The sequence below is a fragment of the Drosophila ficusphila genome, unplaced genomic scaffold, assembly GCF_018152265.1.
Source record: "Drosophila ficusphila isolate 14025-0441.05 unplaced genomic scaffold, ASM1815226v1 contig_174, whole genome shotgun sequence".
Lineage (NCBI taxonomy): Eukaryota > Metazoa > Arthropoda > Insecta > Diptera > Drosophilidae > Drosophila > Drosophila ficusphila.
Genome location: NW_025064066.1, coordinates 139338 through 160057, shown reverse-complemented (window position 1 = coordinate 160057; position 20720 = coordinate 139338). Strand labels below are relative to the sequence as shown.

General features: G+C 40.6%; 1 protein-coding gene across 1 annotated transcript in view; it reads left to right on the top strand.

Annotated features, from left to right (window-relative positions):
• The window catches only part of LOC108090034 (protein outspread), an 85669-nt gene that overhangs the window by 37051 nt on the left and 27898 nt on the right, over positions 1–20720 (top strand). Inside the window, 1 exon segment of the mRNA XM_017188528.2 lies at positions 8084–8164. Within this exon segment, the coding sequence (XP_017044017.2) occupies positions 8084–8164 (81 nt within the window).

The following is a 20720-nucleotide window of genomic DNA, read 5'->3' as shown; positions in this document are numbered from 1 at the left end:
AGATGCGAGAGATGATGAAGCTACCAATAAAAGCCTCCTCGCCCTTCTTCACCTCTTCACCCCGTCCATTGAAAGTGAAATGTTGGCATTAAACTATTGTTTTGTAATTTTTTTCTTTTTATTTTCGGTGCACTGCCCGTGCGTTGTTTTCCCGATTGGAAATCAATTTCTGACAGTATTTCTATTGTAATTTCTCAAACAAAAAGGACTGCGTTTTCCGCCTTTGTGTGTGGCCACTCCGTCTGGATGACTGGATTTTTAATTCATTTATTTCATTTACTTCTTTATTACTTGTTTGTCTTGGCTTTTACGAGATACCCCTGCAGTTTTAATTAGTTTGGTCCGACTGAGGTTTCATTTCTGAGCAATCGTAGACTTGCCTCTAATTATTGCTTTATGGGCTTGTAATTTGATTTTGTGGTTGGACTTTTATTGAGGTTGCAATTACGTTAAAATGGACGGAAATCGCAATTAGATTGATTACAACAAAAGTGGAAGCTTGCCTTTTTTAGATCGGTAATTTTTGTAATGAAAAGGTTTAAGTAAGGAAACTGATACAACACCAATAAGTAATTAGAATTTTTATAAAATCAAGAACATTTTTCAAAAGATTTATGGGTAAGGTTTTTAAAAGATCAAAGCCACAAAAAGCCGTATGTTTTTTTACCTGAATTTTTTGGTTAAGCTCTACCTTGCTACCCATTCCCTTGTCTTATTAAGCTCGCCCTTTCTCCAACCCATAATGTTGACTAATTACCGGGCCTAAACGATGTCACCCATGCAGGTGATCTCATCCGATTCGATTTTATTCCCACTCAGCATGATGCACACATGCACTTCCCACAGCAGCCAACGAAAGTGAAACTGTCTGGGGAAAAAAGAAAGAGAGGAGAAACACAACCGAAATTTCCAATACTTTTATTTCGCTTTTCTTAAATATTACACAATGGGCCCGGCCCATCCAAGTCAATATTATGTTATGTTAATAACTCTCATGCCGCCAAAGTTGGGGCCGAAAACTTTCCCACTCTAGCTGTTCGATGCAGGCGAAATTCTTGGCATGCAATGCAGAACTGGTCGGATGTTGGTTGGGATACGTTGACTCGCCTCGAATCGGATTCGATCGCTGCCAGCGGTTCCGGATCGGATCGGTTCGGATCGGCCGACAAGCGGACAAACAAACAGACATACTGTCGGCCCCTCCAAGTCCCCTCCCCTCCCCTCCCGTCGATGGCCGTGTCTCTTTGGCCCTCGCTTCGATCCGCTTTTTTTTCGTAAATGGAGCTTGAAGCGCGACCGCGCACCGCAGGCGATGATCAAGCGAATGCACAGGGAAAAAATATCAATGGGATATATCAGAAAAAGAGATCTAATATATTGTAAAATAAAAAAAATTGTTTTAGGAACAATTACTTTTGAAACTACATTTGGGAGCCTTCAGAGCTCTATATTTCCAATTTATCATCCACTTAAGAGAAGTTTGAAGAATTATTTTAATGGGGTATTGCACTATTTTCTTTTTAAACCAAACATTTACTAAAGTGCGTAGAACATTTTTACTGGATTTCCAGGGATACTTCTTTAAGCTTTATATAAATTGGTTTATTATTCCTCCTCTAAAAAGAAAAGTAGTCTTTGATGTGTTGGAAAATATTTAAAATTATTATAAAATAATATGCCAACTTTTTTCTCAGTGCACAACCGCTACAGCGACGACATTCGCTTTCATTTTCAACTGCAGTCGCTGCTGCCTCTCAGCTGCTGGTCAGTCACACTTGCTACCCAGTGCCACAGCACACCATATATTTTCATGCCGTGCCGTGCCATGCACTTGCCAATCGGCCCCCCTTTGCACTCGACGCCACTGCGACCCCTTTTCCCCCAGGGGAGCTGCCCCTTCGCCGGCCGACGGTTCATCGGTTTGTTGCACTTGATGTTCGTCTCTCTGTTTCTGTTCAAGTTTCGTTTGTGTTGCGCAGTTTCGCTTTCGATTTCTTTTGTACTTTCGATTTTCCATACCCTTGAATAAGTTGTCAAAGGTGTTTTGGAGTTTGGTACCATTAATACCTTAATAAGGATTCAGATTAAGGTAACAATTGAAAAGAGGATTGGATCTATAATATTATACAGAAAATAATCTTACTCATTAATATTGTTTTTTGATATCCAGCTTAGGATATATTAGGATATTACTTAATGTATTCTTACCAGATTCCTTACCTCCTGTATACTTTTAAGCAAATGCCTGTATTTGCACTAGTGAAGCTTTCCCACAAAAATATTTATAAAAAACTGGATGGCATTAACCCTTGTCCCTACCCTCTTGAAGTCAATCAACCTGTGATCGCAAACCACTTTCTTCTGCCAGCTTTCCGTATCTTTTCTTTTTACCGTCGTCTGGGGGACTTAATAAGCGTGCGAAACTTATTAATCATATTTCATGTCGGAGACGCCGGTGGGTAAGGCATATACTTATGCTTATGAATGAGCAGAGATTAGCCGTCATTGGCTTAATCGCGCCTAAGATCGGCGACGGCCCTTTTGGCCAATAAATCGAGGGTCACTTTCATTTTTATTTCAACCGGAGTCGGATTCCGAGCGACGAAGGCGCTGCGATTCATGGTCAGCGAAGAAAGTTGTTCTCACACATTAATTATGCTCCTCCGAAGCCTCCCCATCGATTGATTGATACGATTTATAACCGGAAAATAAAACTCTTACTGGTAAAAAATTTTGTTCATTCATTGATGGCCAGTCGTGTAATTCCAATTGTCTCACTCAATCTTGTTTTTCTCGATCGCTGGCCCACTTATCGAAGGTAGGACTGTATGACAAAGGCGCAGACTTCGCTGCTCTTCATCCACTTAACAATTTGATGGTTCAATTATAAGAATTGATGGCCAGTAATTTTCATGTCCCATACAAATGCATTATGCACAAGAAATTCCGAAAATGCCGTAATGATTTCGCTTTCGAAGAATCGATTTTGGATTTGGGAAATTTAAAGCTTTTGATTATCAAGCAGTTTGGCATGTATTTTGTCTCCAAGGTTTTAAAGGGAATTCACTGTTTTTATTAGCATATTTGTTCGAGTTCAACGGAAGTAACTCAAATTCCCCCGCAAGTTCATTGTTATTCCAATCAATGCAAATATACAATTTGCAGCAGAAAAATTAAGAACTTTATAAAGAAGTCTGCTTGATTTTTCGTAAGCTGAAGAACATAAATCATATGACGTTTATTAAACATAACTTGTACTCAGCGTGTGACTAAATCATAATATTTGACTTTAATAGCTTCATTGAATCAAAAATCGAATTCAAACAACTATTTGAAAATTTTACGCAGAAATTAGTAATCAGAAAAATAAAAATTGTTTATGGCTAGCGGTGGGTTGGAAACCTGTTGCCATCTCTCTGGCCAACTGGATGGATGTGGTGGCTAATGATGATTTAGTCGGTTGCTGTTGTTGTTGTTGTTGTTGTTGGGGTTGTTGTCGCGGCGGTTGAGGATGTTTGTCCGATGGTTGTTGTTGTTAGTGCGGCTTGCCTATTAAGCCGCAACTTAGAAACTCGAAGCGAAACAACAACTGCAATGGCAAGATTGAAAATACACATGTATAAATAAACAAAAATAAATAAACAAACAAAGCTAGCGCTGAAGTCGCTGAAGTCGCCAAAGCAGGCTGAAATTGAGTTAAAAGCCCAAGAGATTCGACGAGATTCAAGAGATTGAAGCTGCAAACAACTTTCCACTCCAACTCGATGCCGGAGCGGGTTTGTTTGGGACTTGACTTGACTTTGACTTGGACTTGGCATGATCCACGTGTGCGTGCGGGGCTCACTAGCTAAACCCGATATATATAACCCGTATACTATAGTACAGATGGATCGGAGCTTGTGCGCACAAACTACGTGATATGTGGAGGGGATGCCACAAATTGTTTATTTGTCAATCGGTTTTTGGCTTATTAGCCGCTGCGGCAGCAAAAGTGAAATTTTCCACAACTCTGCAAGTGGAGCTTGAATCGTAGATTCGATTTATGGCCGGCGGTACGCGATTCAGTTAATAGCCCCAACCGCTGCCAATAAATCAGTGCGCTCGGCAGTGAGTGAAAAACGTGACTTTTGATTTGACATTTCACAGTCATAAGTATGCGACGACCCGTCTCGCCGCGGGTTTCTTATCAAATTAAATCGAAAACAAGTCGGTCTCATGCAATTTAAATTCATTTGGTGGCTGCAGCTGCTGCGGCTGCTGCTGGGGTAAGTTCGGGCTCGGCCTCTTCATCTCGAGCGTCTTGAATGTCATCTCGAATGTGGCTAAATGTCAAAAAGCATCTGCCTCTCATCCCAGGCCTCTCATCCCTCCCATCGGAGGCATCATCTTCCCCGCCGCGGCTAATTGAGTCATTTGGTTCTCCACCAGCGCCGCCCCTCTCTCTCTTTCTATGACTTTGCCTATAACTATTTAATTCACTAACTAACCGAATGCATTCTCTATTCGTATCATGCACGCTTGCGCAATAGCGAACATCGTCGGGTCTGGCAGAACCAGTAAGTATTAAACTGCACATATATTGCGGATAAGTATGAGCTAAGATTCGTTACCTGTGTCTGTCACACATAATTGCGTTTGCATGACTTCATATCGAGTGTGTTCTGTATGTGATTCCTTCATAAGTAGCCAAGGTTTTGATTCTCAGTTGAAATTCTTGTAGTTGTATTTCGTTGTGCATAGTACAGTGATTTCTTTGATTTTAAATACACAAGAATCTCACGTTTATTTTAAACATTTTTTATAGCAGCATTGTTCATTTCGAGTTTTTTATATATAATACTAAATTTATATATAATACTAAATTAAAAAAGTAATACTTTTTACCCAAACTTATATCAATTAGGGATCTGAAAAAACTAAGCTATTGTAAAGTTTTTATATTCGCTAATGATTTTTGATTACACTTTTTTGGGAACAAGTTGCTTTACCTTGAAGCCCGGCTACAAGCTCGGTTCTCAACAGTCACAACCTTTTGATTTGTCATTAGCATTCGTATTTGTGGCTGAGTAACTCACTCGGCGCGATCAATCAGTTGGGCTTTTGTCTGAGTCGGTCCACATTTGCACGGCGCACTTTGCTTCATTAGCCAGCGCCTGGGGGCGTTGCCACGCCCATCCTCCCAGCGGCTCGTTCAAAATTCTGCACGCGCAGCCGCAAAGACCCCGTACTCCCCATAGTTTGCCCCCTTTCGTTTGAAAATCTCCCATTTGTGTGTCAGCAGCGACATGCGCGATGCATAAATATTCAGCATGTGGCTTGGTTTTGATTTGAAATACCCTAAAAACAGAAGTTGGGTTGGGTTTCAGCTGCGAAGTTGGCTCCAGAATAATGAAACTGTGGAAGATATTTTGAGAACTGAAAGTATGATACTAAATAAGTAACAAGGCAATAAGAAGTAGAATTCTCTTTTAATGATTAACTTCAGATAAATCCAAAATTACTCAATACATTCCAATGCAAAAACATTATTGTGTTACTATTTCGTCTCTTTATTTAGATTTTATTTAAATAGCTTACATTAATTAATATACTATTTGATGTGTTCATTAGGTAAAGCTTTATCCAGAATCTAAATCTGGTTGCATGGTTGACCTCATAAACATTTTCCCACAAGTTTGGCTGTACATACAAAAAACTACTGACCGAGGGTATATTAGCATCCATATAAGCAGAGTTTTTTTTGGTTACATTTGATCAATTCTTCTGGGGGACACCGAAAATGAAAAACAATTCGCACAATTTGGAAGACAATTGTGACTCATTTAGTCACGAATTTTTCCTATTTTTTCGCCTGTACTACTCGAATAGGTTTTTTATTTTTGCAAACAACCGAAACAGCGACCTGGCTGGCATTGATAATTTATGTTTGAATGTCTGCCAGAGCCGGTAGAGTGTAGAGTGTAGTGCAGAGCGGGGCTGGTGGCTACGTGGTCGGGTATTACGAGTAGCCAACGGTACTCTGGATCCCCACTTCGCCATCGGAGTCGCCACACGTCGCGCAGTTTAGCGGTGGCCGTAATGTGACAAAAGTAGATCGCAATTTGGTGATCGTGTGAGCCCCCGATCGCAAACGGGTCGTTAGAAGGTGCTACCCACTAAACCTGAACCTATTTCTGTCACTTAACTTAACTCGGACCCATTGAAATTTATGTGGAAAACGTGTCGACTGACTTAACCTGATGAAAGCCTGACAGCAGCTGCGAACTGCAACCGGCTAACTGCAACTGCAACTGCAGCTGAAATTGTAGCTACTGTTGCAACTGTTGCAGTTGCAAGTCTCTCACTCATTCTCTCTCCTTTGGCCATTTGAATACAAACGTGCGACTTTTCACATAAATCAATGTTAATGGCGCATTTAAACGACCCACCGCCGACAACAACAACACCAAAAACACACAGAATATCATAAAATGCAACAAAAAAAATCCCAAGAAAAACACAAACCAGATAAATAAAATTAGCCATCGTAATTGCAAACCAGGCAGCCGGAGACCCCAAAACGAGAAAAAATATATATAGAGTACCTCGATTAGACCTCCATGGAAGAGGAGTGGGAGGTATTTTTTCGTCGGCCAACTTTGTTAAGTTGTTGGATAGTTTGGAGGCGAGTGAGTGGTCGGGAACTACCGTATTACACATTTCGTTTTTGGGCTTTGGTTTTCGTTTTTGCTATTTTATTGTTTTGTTAACATTTTATGGTGTCAGCTTACCAGACATGATCGGGGTCGGTCGGGATCGAGTCAAAAATCGGGATCCCAGCCAATATTTCGGGTTGGTTGGTCACCACCTAGAGGTGTCTTAATTGGAGTTTAGTTAGTAATCTAACTTATATAAAAAATTTGAATATAAAAAACACAAACCTTTATTATCAAATACTTAGTATAGTTAGTTTATTTTAAAGTAAACTAACATCTCATTAATATCCATTAAATGCAGTTCACTATAGAGCTTATGTTTGCTTCCCAATCTAGATATTTTTGTTCTCATTTTAAGATTGTCTTATTTAATTTAATTAGTAGCTGATTGACGACCTTAGGCCACCGCCGAAGCTGCCGCAAATTAAATGCCAGTTCAGCTGGGTTCAATTGCGGGGAGCATTGTGCTATTCTCCCAATTGGCACTCTCATTTGCAGCTTTGTCAAATCGGAAAAAAAGAGAATATATATATATATAGGAGTATATGTACACCCACCCAAACGAGACCAAAACAATCGAAAACAAGAAACCGACAGCAACTTAATGGCGGGCGCGACTAACGACTGAAATCCACTTTAAATGCGGCCCAATTGTCGCTTATTGTTCGCCTGCTCTAGACTAGAGGTGTGCAAAGGCCAAGACCCCTGACAAAACCCCCCAACCACCCCCCATCGATCCCCACCAAGTGTGTGGCAGCCAAGTGGTCTGGTTTTTGTAGTTGTTTCTACTTGTAATTTATTTTATTTGCTTTAACCCTCCAAAAAATAAAAGCCAAAAATACCACGCAGACAGTTAAATTGGCGCACGTCATTAACATTAGTCATGGCTTAGACGAATAGTTCGGGTAAAATCTATATATGTGTGTACATATCTTGTTGCGGTAAAGTTAACGTAACACGTGCGCCACAAACACACATATAAGGAACTTGCCGATAAGCAGACAACGTTAAAGCCAAACACAAAAGGGGGCTAAGAAAATTTGGCATTTTTTAATTAAAAATACATTTAAATTTGTTTTTTTTTGTTTGCGAGATAAGCGAGATATGATAACTGCGTCCATTTTCCTTTTCGTTTATTTTTCGCCAGCCACACATCCGAATAAATTTGTTTTGCTAATTAAGATTACATTTTTTAATGAAATTTATTGAACATTTGTTATCGAACAGCTAGAAAATATTTTCATAACTCACTAGGCGTACTGGCCAAAATTATATAATTTATATGCCGTAACAAATCAGCATTGAAATGTGTTTATTAGTCCTATGCGATACTTTTGTTTATCATACGTATTAACATATATATTGTTTCTCTTTTGAAATTTCTTTAGGCATCGCGAAAGGTCTCAAAATGCGGATATCTATTTGTGGCGCCGGATTGGGACTTTAGCAATCCATTGTACAGAACAAAGGTGAGTTCTATGATAATACTGATTTAAATAGAGATATTATAATAATAAGATGTATTCTGCTTTAATTAAGTGATATATTTTTTTCAATACCAAATATATGTTAATACCGCACCAATTTTAAACTTGTTAAATGATGACCCCCGCAAATGTAGCAAAGCATTTGCCATAAAGTGCTCTTCTCAAATAAACAGACAATTTAGAGAGATCCTCATCCCGAGAGCTCCACACTTGGCCAACCAGTTAGTTTGGGGGCACACGAAAAGAAAAAAATCACACCTTGAATGCATTAAGGCTAACCAAATTTCCGATGTCCACTTTCCCAAAAATGCCAAACCGCCTATCCCCACTACAAGTAAATCCCATAAAGCAAATTGCCAACCTTGTCCAGCCGAAGGGGGTGTGGCGGGGGGGTGGCCATGGGTGGCGACTCGGTGGCGTTGACGGGGTGGTGTGAAAAGCAGAAACACTTGAGCAAATATTTGACAGCATCTGGCGACGCACAGCCACCGATTTGTTTTTGGACGGTTGGCAAAGAAAGTGCCGCTGGTTTAAGGCGAGGGGAAAGGTGACAAGGGGGAACGTATACAAAAAGGTAATGATGACAGTTTGGCACTGGATACACTTTCAAAAATCTTTCTTGATTAAAACCACAATTGGAAGTAGGAAATAATGGTTAGAGCTAGCGAAGTATAAATACTCAAAAATAAGTATTGACTTATGAAAATTTAGAAATGAGGAACGCATATTTATGCCACCAGTGAATGGATAATTAAATGTATTGACCGCTTGTTAGCTTTTTATAGCAGTGCAGTTGCAGCCAGCAGCACCCGCAGTTGCATCAGCTGACGGCCAATACCGGCAACGCCTCTTCCACATCCTCATCCTCTTCCTGAAGCCTGGAACTTGGACTTGGACTTGGTCTTGGTTATGGTCTTGGCTTTGGCTTTTAAACTGGGGGCTTCGACGTCGTCACTTCACTCTCTCGTGGCGATTTGTATCTCGACCAATTAGCGAATGACGTAGCGACGTGGCGACAGCAGCGCATCGTTAAAACCGCAACGCAAACGTTCGGCGACATATGCAAATGGCTGCAAACAGTTACAGTGAGCACTGGCATGGTGGACAGAGGGGCAGGTGGATGTGGGACAGGTAGAAATGGCCAAATGGTGGCCACACTGCCTCTGATTTGTGCTGAGCGACGTTCAACTCTTTCAAACTCCGGCAAACGACAGCGATGCTGATGATAATAATAAAAGTGTGCGCATGCGCAGAGCGCACTTCCTTGTTAACAACATAAATTTACGTATGTTTTTTAATAGATGGACAGGTATTTAATTAACATTTGTGCAGAAGCAGTCGCTGCCACAAACCGGATGTTGTGAGCTGTTGTGCTAGCTGGAAAAGCACTCAGATCCGACGGCCGAGCGGCCAAGGCAGTCATCAAGTGTCTTGAATCGAGGGCGTGGCTAATTGTGGTGCTCGAGCGGAATGGGAAGGAAATAAATTTCGAGCAAACTAACCGGTGGAGTTCAGCGGTGACTTTCTTTTGCCGAATGTGCAAAGTAATTGAATAAATGAAGTTTGAAAAAGCTAGACTAAGTTTGAGTTCTACTTTAGCTTATTGTCATTACTAAAATGGGTTTCTTGCTTCCAATTAATTAGCTTCAAAACTTCAAATGAAAAATGATTGCAATAAAAAATAAATTAAAACAGAGACTTAATTGTTCTTTAATTTTGATGAAAGCAATAACCCCATAATCTTTAGAGCATCATAAAAAGCTAATCAATAGCCATAACTAAATTGCTCTCGATATGGTAATTCGCCGACTTAATTTCCATTTCACTTAAGTCCATGTATCAGGTTGCCTAACTTTCCCGGCTTCTTGGGAAATATCTCCATCGCCCATCAGTTCTTTATCTCAGTTGAGCAGTCATCAAGTGGTGGCTCCTTTCCTGGCCTTCAGCAAATCCACAGCTCTGGGCTCTGGGTTACCCACAAAGAACCGCTGCTGCAGCAATAATGCCAGCTCCCTGGTCCCCTGCTCCCTGTTCCCTGCTCCCTTTCTGCAACCATAATGTACCCCCCAGTGGGGCAATTACGTGCTGAGGCCAAGAAACCACCTCCTCAGATCTCCGACCCCGCAAACGCTGCAGGTGCAAGCCAATTTCTTATTGTCTCGACTCTTTGCATTGGCACTTTTTTGTTTGAACGTTATTAGGATAGCTTTTGTTTTGGATCCGTTGGCCATGCACCTGAACTCGATTGGGAGGCCTCAAGGTGTCTTGTAAGCAATGTTTTGATTAGATTTTCTGGCTCCATCTGGTCTTTTTGGGTGGTAAAGAGTGCAAGTAAATTATGAGATACACCAACCATTCTGTTCACAAACCTACACACCGTAATAAATCAATCTTACTTAAGCCAGCTCCGTTTTTAAACGAATCAATCTACTCTCCATCTTGTACTAATTGCAGTTGGTTCAGGTTATCTCCCAGATCGGCCCAATACCCCCGATCAGCCTCATTACCCGTAAGACAAATCGACAGTTAAGTTAAGCGTCCGAAGTTCCGAAACCCTTTTTAGCATAATTTCCGATAATTTTCTTTGACAAGTTAAATGCTGCAATTTGGTATCCGATAATTTATCATATAACTTAATATTGATTACGATTATGAAAGGGTCTTGCAAAAGGGGGAACTCTCTTGGTCGCTTTTATTTATACCAGCTATCTTACTCTCGCCCGCCGAGCATCTTTCTCCCCTGCGCCGAACGCTAGGAAACGGCAATAAACTTACGGCTTGGAATTATGCAGATTTATATCGCCTCGCCAACTTTTCTGCATACAAAGTGCATAATTTTCAGAAAGGAAAAACCTGCTCCGGCGACGACAGACCGACAGACGGACAAACGGACAAACGGACAGACCGACGGACGGACAGATGGACGGACAAACGGACGGACGGCCACGTGGGCAACATAAGCGCTGGCTGAGCAGCAGCCGATAAGCTTTTTGCCGGAGATGCTGGTTTGCGGGGAAATATTTTCATAATGACGACTTTTGCGTGAGGAGGCATTGAGTCAGGAGACTTGAAGAGCCTTTCGGAGGGGAAGGGAATGGGGAGTTCAATGGACCTGCTCCTGCAACGAAGCCCCCTTCTAAAACGGAAGTGTTTGCCTCGGGTTGATCTTGAGTCCCCCGACTCTGATAATGAAATTGATAATCACAATCATCATGGTCATGGTTGGCCACCGTTTCAGAAAATGTTGTTGATTGACAAGTTGGCCAGGAGTCAGTGGGACTGCTCTGAGGTTTTATTAATTAAACCAGGAAGCATTTTTGGCCTGCCTCTGCGGGCAGTCTCACTACCCAGCTGCTGCACCTGGGGATCTTGAAAAATATTTATTAAAAATTATGCACGCATTAGCTGGCTCGGCGGTCGGTCTCCCTGGGCTTTATTAAGGAAGTGTTTTGGCTTGGTGGGCGAATTACACGAAATGCTGCATATTAATTTGGTTTCTCTAGCGGTAATAGCTGCGATTTGCGGTCTGGCTTAGACCCAAACTCGGTTTATGGGCTTTTGATAGCCGAGAGAATCCGCTATAAAAATAAGCATCCAACATTTTACGACCCGGTCCGTTCTCTTTGCATCTTAATAGAGCACGAAACTATTTTGAATCGGCTTTTTTTTTCTTCTAACGCCCACAGAATGCGTAGTCGTTTGTAATTTCCCCTCGAAACTAATTACAATCGCCCGAGGGGGAGAAAACAAATTAGAATATTAACTGAAAATCGTCTACACGTAAGCAAATTCATTAGTCGCAATTAACGGGTGATAGGAATGGAGACTATCGATTGAGTTCGCCTCGGATTGCAGTCGTTCTATAGGTGGGCGTACCGATCGAAATGGGATGGAAGTGGAAATGAATTGCCGGTGAGAATGTGGGTGATGCGGATGAATGGGTGGAAGATCTGTAATCCAGAACTAATGACTATGCCGTAAAGTATCGATCGATCACCGCTAAATGAATCGATCACGATGCTGCAACCGAAAGAAGAAGTTTTATGTGCTTGTTAATAGAGTGCTAATGATGGACTATTAACCGAATGAAATCATAAAAGGCTTACATAACCAACACGATTTCAAAGGTGTTAAATGGGAATCACTAATAAAAGACTGTGATCCAAGAAAAAAATTTGGAAATAAGAAATTTTAAATATTAAATTTATTTTAATCAACTAATTCTCTGCCATTGTTTTTTTTTTGACATATGCCAAGTAAATAACAAATATGCAGTTATTTTTGAGGTGATTAATTCCGAACACACGGCGAACAAGTGGGTTAAGCACATGCAAAAAATCAAGCCAAACAAACTAATTTGCACACTTGACGGCTTGCCAGCTCGAAAATGGCTGCATGAACGATTGAATGGAATGACTAACTGAATGACTGACTGTCAGACAGCGAGGCAGCTGCTCTGCCGCAGTTCTGCCGACGTCGTCTCCCACCGCTAATAAATAGCAATTAGAATAACATGCCAATAAATCTTGGCTGGCTAAACTCTTTTCCATAAGCTGCAATTGGCTGATGTCGATGCTGCTGCTGCTGTTGCAGTTGAACGGAACTGAAGGCGACCTTGGCTTGTTCGACTTCGAGATGCATTTAACAGATTTTTACACTTAAACAAAAATTAGATACATAAAATAAAGCAACCAAAGATAAAAACCCATAACCCAAACTTGATTAAATAAAAATTGGTAAATGGTTCTAAGATTCTTGAATAAGGTTTCTATTTTTTGAAAGAAGTTATTTTACTTTTTTTCAATTATGTTTTTTCCAGTGCAGTAGAAACTCTCCCACTTGCCATCCTCCTCTTCCTCTTCCACCTCCACGACCTGCCATCTCTTTGTCTCTGTCAGCTTCATTCATAAATAAATACAAAAGTGCAACACCTCTAAATTTATATGTTAATTAGTTGGGCTGCAAGCTGAAACCGCAAATTAGCCCACGACTCGCGAGCGACTGATGCATTTGCAACTGTCAACGGCGGTGGAGTGCTCCAAGTGGCACTGGAAGTGGATGGTTGGAGTTCGTCGGCGTGGGTGCTAGCACCTCCTCCCCCTTTTTTCCACCCACCCGAAGGTGTGTTAATTGATTGCTCGCCCTCTCTCAGGGCCCACAATTGCTAACGGTAAATGCTGCAGGCTGCGGCCACCAACGCCACCAAGAATTCAATGGCAAAAAAGGCCAAGAGGGAAGAAAATAAGCCAAGAAACAAAACTCATCTCCGGGGTCCATCCATCCTGTCAGTCAGCAAAAACGAAAGAACAGAGGAATTACTTGTGCGCATTGTTTAAAGTCATATTTCAAAATGACAATGATCGAAGAACGGATGAAGAGTGGTTCTTGATACCCTGTTTTAAGAGATGATAACAAATTACAAGAGAAAATACCTGTTTTACTTCATAAAGATCATTAGAACATTTTATTTTTATCTTCCTAAATGTATCTAATACGAAAAACTCTTTTTATGGTCTGCAATTAATCGTAGACCTTGTATTTTAACTTCTATATCATTGTATTAAATCTTCAGAGATAAAACCAACCATCTTAGGGTGTATTACCTTCGATAAGGCATCTTTCGATATCATTTTGAGTGCCATGCCGTACCGTGTTGTCAATGGAATATGGCCTGGCTTAGTCTCCTTCGCCTTCAGTGATTTTTTTTCCACGCTTTTTGCTTCTTGCCATTACATAAAACAGCGAGCTGAGACAAGGCGAGACTTACGTAGACTGAGCGTCTAACGGAGATGACGTTGACTTCGAGAGATCGCGTATTGGATTTCCACGCCGTCATTGTCGTTGAATGGAGCCGCTATGCCAGATGGATTCATGGATTCGAGGAGGGGGGTGGTGGTGCGGCGGGGGAGGAGTGGCTGGCTTTCAGCCAATGTGTGGTTGCATTGACGAACTGTCAGACGGAAAGAGGGGCTATATTTCTAACTGTGGTGTGGTTTTATTGTGCTCATCAAGCCTAGCGGGCCAGCCTTAATGAAATGTTGGCCTTTATTTCTGCCACATGGATACCCTGGATAACCAATGAAGAAAATGCTAAAATAGTAGAGAAGAATAGTTGTAATTTAATTAAGAACAGAAAATAGATCGTAACATTAAAGATTGTTAAAAAACGATTTGTTTTGTGCTTTTCCAATTGGTATTTGTAGAATTATTAGAAATTCAATTCCTTCTTCGGCTGGCAACATTTGGAAATGTATTTTATTTTCTTAAAGTATTTTTATCATATATTTTGGACATATAATATAATCAATCCACCGTGTTTCCCATTCGAGACTCAGACTTAAACGCTTATGAGATTTCTACTCATCTTTCTAAGCCCCTTCATCCCTTGCCCCCTGCAAGGTATTATTCAACTTTTTTCATTTGCTGGCTGCAGCTTTATGCAAGTTCGTATATCGTATCTGTCGGCATTTGTTTTGTTTTTCATCCGCTGCAGCAGTTTGTTTTGTCATCTGGCTCCATGTGCAATATTGTGCAGCCAAACAAAAAGAGAGTGGGAGAGAGAGGGGGGATAGTAAAAACTGGGTGGAAAAACCAGAGGGAGGGAGGGGGCGATGGTGGAAATGGTCGCACTAAAGTTTTCATCATAACGGTAACGACTTTTGCAAAATCACCAGGGAGACGTTAGATGTTTGATTTCCGCGTAATTACCTTTTTTGTGTGTTACCACCATCTGGGTATTGTTTTTCCAACTTTGTTTGAAGAGAGTGTCTCGTTCGCACTAATTACGAAAAAAAACTCAACGCCTCCTGCAGCTGCAGATTTGTGGGCGTGTCAGCGATGTTGCAATTGTTTTTTTTTTTTTTGCTCGTTGGTTTTTTTCGCTTTGCTGCTCGCTCGCCGTTTAACACGTATCGCATTAAGGCGCATTTAATAAGCCAATTGCCGCTCTCCCAGTCGCCAGTTGGCAAGTCGGCAAGTTGGCCCATTCCCCCATTCCCCCATAAAAGAAAATAACTACTAGTGAACGATTTCCGCTCGCGACCGTCATTTGACACGTTTAACGAAATGGAAATGATTGACGACTTGGTGACTTGACGACTTGCCAACTCTCTGGATTCTCCCTGCCCCAATCCACATATGCGGATATATAGTATGAGTATGTATGGATGTATGTATATATATTTCGCAATGGTCGCCACTTACAAAATGGCCAACTGCTGTGGGGCCCACTGACAAGTTAATAGTCAACTCTATTAACTTTTTATGACCACAACAAGTGCTCTTTTGTCGCCCCAAAGGAAGTTGCATTCACCTGAGAACAACAAGTGAACGCTGCCCAGCTGCATTAACAACGAAATAATCAATTTACGAATATTGAAAATGAGAGCTGCGAGCTGTTTGGTAATGACTAAATCAATAATTGACTTCCTGCGGTGCTTTGGCAATCGCATTTGATCATTATGCCACTGATTAGTTTTCTGTTTGTTGTGTAAATTGTGGTGAGCATTAAATCTGATTGGTTATTAGGACAAACTTTTAATTGTCAATTAAGGCAGCATTATAAAACTGGTTCTTGGGTAAATTATAATTGCACAAGCTAATACATTATATCCGTGGCAAATTGACTTTGTTACTATAATAATTTTAATGAGGACTGAAAAATATATGTTCACAAATAGTACATATTGTTTTCCCATTGAGAAAATAACACCAACTCAGCTTCCATCCATTTTTCAATCATCTCAAACTCTTTCGTAATCGAACACAGATCGCATAAGCATTTCCCAATAGCCATTCAGACTGGGTGTGTTGACAAGGCTAACCAATAGACGCCCCCGCACATTTGTCCATCTTCTGGTTGAAACAAGCTCAATTTATGAGCCCAGCTTGTGGCATCCATCATCGCGCAACTTGTCTTGTCTGCTAAAAGGGCCAACTCTTTGGAAGCTTTCCATACAAACGAGCATGTATACGTATTTCCGAATGAATGCAAACGAGAACGCCACATAATAAACGCCAAAAAGCGAACCGAAAAGGGTAAGGAACGCCGAGCTGTCCGTGTTATAAATGATGGGGCCGACTCCAAGTCGAGATTCGAGCTCGAGTTCAAGCCTCTTTCTCTCTGAGGCCTTTTACTCTAGCGCCACATGCCACGGCAAAAGATCTAAGACCATGTTGCACATCACAAGTCTGTCTGTCCGGCTGTTCGGCTGTTCGGCTGTCCGTCTGTCTTTCTGTCTCGGAGTCTGTCTAAATGTTGGCGGCCCACGCATTCTCCGGCTAAAAGATATCCCAGCGAGAGCAGGGAAACCTGCTGCATCATTTTTCACTCGAAGATTGCATAATGATTGACAATTCATTATGCCAGCCAGCTCTTTTCTTAAGCATCAAGGAGTTTATGGCACTGAAAAGAAAGCTTATATGATTCTGGAATCAGTTTTATAATTTGTACTAACAAGTTATAATAAATAATTTAATATAAATTGGTAAAACCAAAGTGCTAATTATAATACCCTCTATAAAAAAATATTCTTAAGACCATCGTTTAAAATAAAAAGCCATTCGATTTATTGCCATCAAATACATATATTTAAACCAGATCAATTGGATATTAGCTATTACTATTGATTTCCCCAGTGTGTTAAAAGGTATCTTTGGCTTTTAATGGCTGGCCAGATTAGGCATCTCACTGTTGGCAATAAGGAAGTGTGTGTTGTTCTCCTTAAGTCCGTGTTCTTGCATCTAATAACTCACTAATGAATCTCTTTGAATGTTTTCTTTTCTTTCAGGTAAGTGAAGATCAAATGCAGAATGAATTGAGATACGGAGATTGAACCGTACCGTGTAAGCATGAACTCAATTGCGAGGCGAAGTATCAAGGTCAGATGATCGTTTAATTGAAAAATCCACAAAGGTGTGACCGCAAAAGCGAGACAACAGAAAAATATCGTGAACTTTCGAAAACAATAGAGAGATCCGAGTACTTGGTACTTGGCCCCAACCGAGAGACCCACTGCAATTGAGCCCCATGGATATTGCACAACTTTGTCGGTCGTTTTGCACACCTGTTGCTGCTGCCTTCGAGAGCCACAGTCGATTTCGATGCCGATGTCTAATTGAAGCAATTAGTGAACCCATTATGGCATTTTTCTTCGATTTTTCTTTTTTTCTGTTTCTGTTTCTGTTTTGGTTATATACTTTTCGTTACTCTGGCCGATTCAATTAGTTGGTTTTATGGTACGCAGAGGGGGGTTTGCAGGGGGTCCGTGGCTCATAATTAGCCCAAGTTTATCTGTGGTTCGGGGAACCTCATCCGATCTATCCATCCATCCATCCATCCATCTATTTCTATTGTGGCTATGACAACACACCATAATAAACAACAACACAGAAACACTGACAAAAGACAATTGACCTTCGTTAGTCAAAAGTTCATTTGCATCAATTTATTATGGCATATGACTCTCTGAACTGTGGGAGTTATTTGCGCAAAACTTTGGTTGATAGAAAAGCTGTTTTAGTTTATTATTTGCAACTTAGACAAAGTCATCCGAAGTGGGTTAATTAAATAGATAAGGCAAATGAAGGTTGAAATATATAAATATTTTACGTAACTTGACAGCATTTACAATTATTTTTTCATAGTTTTTTTTTTTATGTGGGAAAGCAAAGGCCTAACTTAAGCCTACGGCAGCTGTTTCCAAGAGCGATGTCATTTTCCGCATTCGAAAAATGTCCAGCGGTGAAATAAATCCAGAAAACAATAATGACCAGTTTCCAAATTCCAGTTAAGTTGCGACCCATTGCAATATATTTCTTTTCAATCCGAGGGCTTAAGTAAGACTAACTGAGCTGTTTTATATTCCATCATTCTGAAGGCGCCATGTAAAATATATATAAGTTAACCCAAGATAACCCAACACAATTTTTATACAGTATTGATTACGTTTATAGATTGATTGAAAACCTTATTTACTATTAATAATATAAACTATATAAGCTCCGTATGCTATAAAAAATATGACCTATAATCTTGGTTAGTTGCGGTGTTTCGAAATTTAAAACTGGATTAGAATAAATAAAAAATGTTGAATATATTTGCATATGGTTTTTCGTATGGCCACAAAACTTTACGACTCTTGCAACTTGCAACGAGTTTTAAAATTACCACTGCCAGAAAACTGGAACCCCTTAAAATTCCTAGCTCCGCCAGTGAGCTGCCCACTTTGTTTGCACAAAGGAAAAACTTAGGCAATTTTCATAAATCAAACGTGAAAATCTCGACAACAAATGAAGCTGAGCAGAGACCTTCAACCTTCGGCACTTTGCATAAGCTTCATTATCGTGCGAAATACTTGGTTGGATGTCCACGTGCATGCCTATCTCCATGACTCCATCTTAATTCAAGCCATCTTCCTTGACAAGTGTTTCTGCCACGGTCACAATTCACACACACCGAGCTGTCAGATTGGCTGGCTGAAAATTGGGGGTACTTCAGCTGACATTTAATGCCGTGTCACCCCGAGCAGAAACCGAATCTGTAAATGAGTTCACTGAACGCGCGACAAACAAAACAGGCCAACAATCAACGTCAATCAATGGTCAGCTGACTTACGATGTCCATGGCTCCCGCTTCCCCTCCCCTTCCCCCTTCCCCTTCCCCTTTTCCCTCCCCTTGAATGTTTCCATATGCACTTTTGGGGTCTTGCAACCGAAGTCACTTTTGGAGTTTGTTCACCCATCGACGACTGGGAACGGGGCGCCATTTCCAAATATCCATACAAATATTTTGCCGCGCTTGTTGCCGTTTTTTCAGTATGGTTTTTGTTTTTGTTTTTGGCTGCAACCTGCTTGGGTAATATCATATTTTAGCAAAACTTGTTGAAAATTCCGAGGCACCAACACAAAGGCTCGCCACACAGCACACACGCTGACCAAGCTCTAATAACTAATGGCCAAGAGCGGAGCGGGCCAGTTGGCGGCTTTGGCGCAATTTGAGACTCGATTTCTTGCACCTAGATACAAGGCAGCCCAGGTAGGAAGGCAAACTGGCAATCGCCAGCCGCATTTTCTCGGCTCTAAAACGAGAAAGGAAAGTTTGCTAAAAAGGATTAAGACCACAAATACCCTTATTTATTTTTTCTAAAATGCCTTTTGCTGAAAAAAGTTAGCTAAGTATCAAGATTATCCAAAAAGTACAATAACATGGCTTTTTCTAGACTAAAACACGAAGAATTTTCAAAATATGTTCCTGTTCTTAAATTTGTATTTAAAAGTTGTAATGCCCTTTGCAAGGGTAGAATTCTGTACAGGCTCTCTCTTTAATATATAATCTGCAGATACGAAACGACCTTAAAGTCTCTCTGCTAATGTTGTTATTCTTGTTCATGCTGCATTTTCTATTGGAGTCCTTCTCATCATATTAAACATATAAGGGTTAAAGATACCCTTAAATAAATATGTTTATATTCTCAATTTTTTTCTCAACTGTGTTGAGATTTGGTAATTTTTCTGAGAAGAATTTCGGAAATTTATTAGCATCATAAAAATCGAAAAACCGGCAAAAAAAAAAAACAACTTTACTCATCAAAAACAAAACTTATCAGTTTCGACAAGAAGTCTCCAAGCGGCAATGCCGAATTTATATATTTTGCGAATTTATCCTTAGCGAATTAATAGCGAGGGCAGCGATTTAACATGTTCCACATTTTTGTAAAGTGCACTTTAAATGACGCAAGGCAGTCAAATGTTGCGAGAAATTGTTGCGGCAGCTTTTTCTCTTGGTCAGCTCTTCTGTGGGCAACACACACAACCCGAGTTGCAGTAGCAGCAACAACAAAGACGTTCTAAATGTTACGTTATATTATTGCATGTTGCTGCTGCAGTTGCCGCTGTTGCAGTTGCAGTAACTCTTCTCCAGATGCGCCTCGAATTAGGTCTCTTCGCTCATGGCGCTGCTGCAGTAGCATTCGTTGTTGCTGCTGCTTTGTGGTTGTGCTTTTATTGTGTAATCAGCAGATAACGGCATTTAATGGCTGAATGAGTTTTCCGGAGAGGGAAACTGGAGAATATGCCATAAAGAAAACGCATTCCGCACGAGCCCGTACATTTTCCTCAACCATTGTCGATAACTTAATTTTTTCGGACTCTGTGGCTCTCAATGTTTTTGGTTTTTTCGTTTTTCAAATTTTTTTGTTGATCAGCTGAAGCGTGGCGCTAATCGATTTCTATTGCCGCAATTTTGGCTTGCCATCAAATTCGAAATTGCCAAATTATTTCACAATTCGTTGTTTTTCCGTTAGTTTCCCATTTCGCAGGTCTTTCGTGGGGCAGCTTAAATTGCATTCGAGATACTTGTTATTTAGATAGAGTTGTTGATTGGATGGTTCAGCCCGAGTGGTTTCGATTTCATTTTCTGCTTATTATAGTGTCATAATTAAGTGTGGGCAGAAGAAATGGGGCCAAGGAGCTAAACAAATATTTGAGAATTTTAAATATTTATTTTATTTGATTTTAATCAATAGAAAAAGGTTTAAAA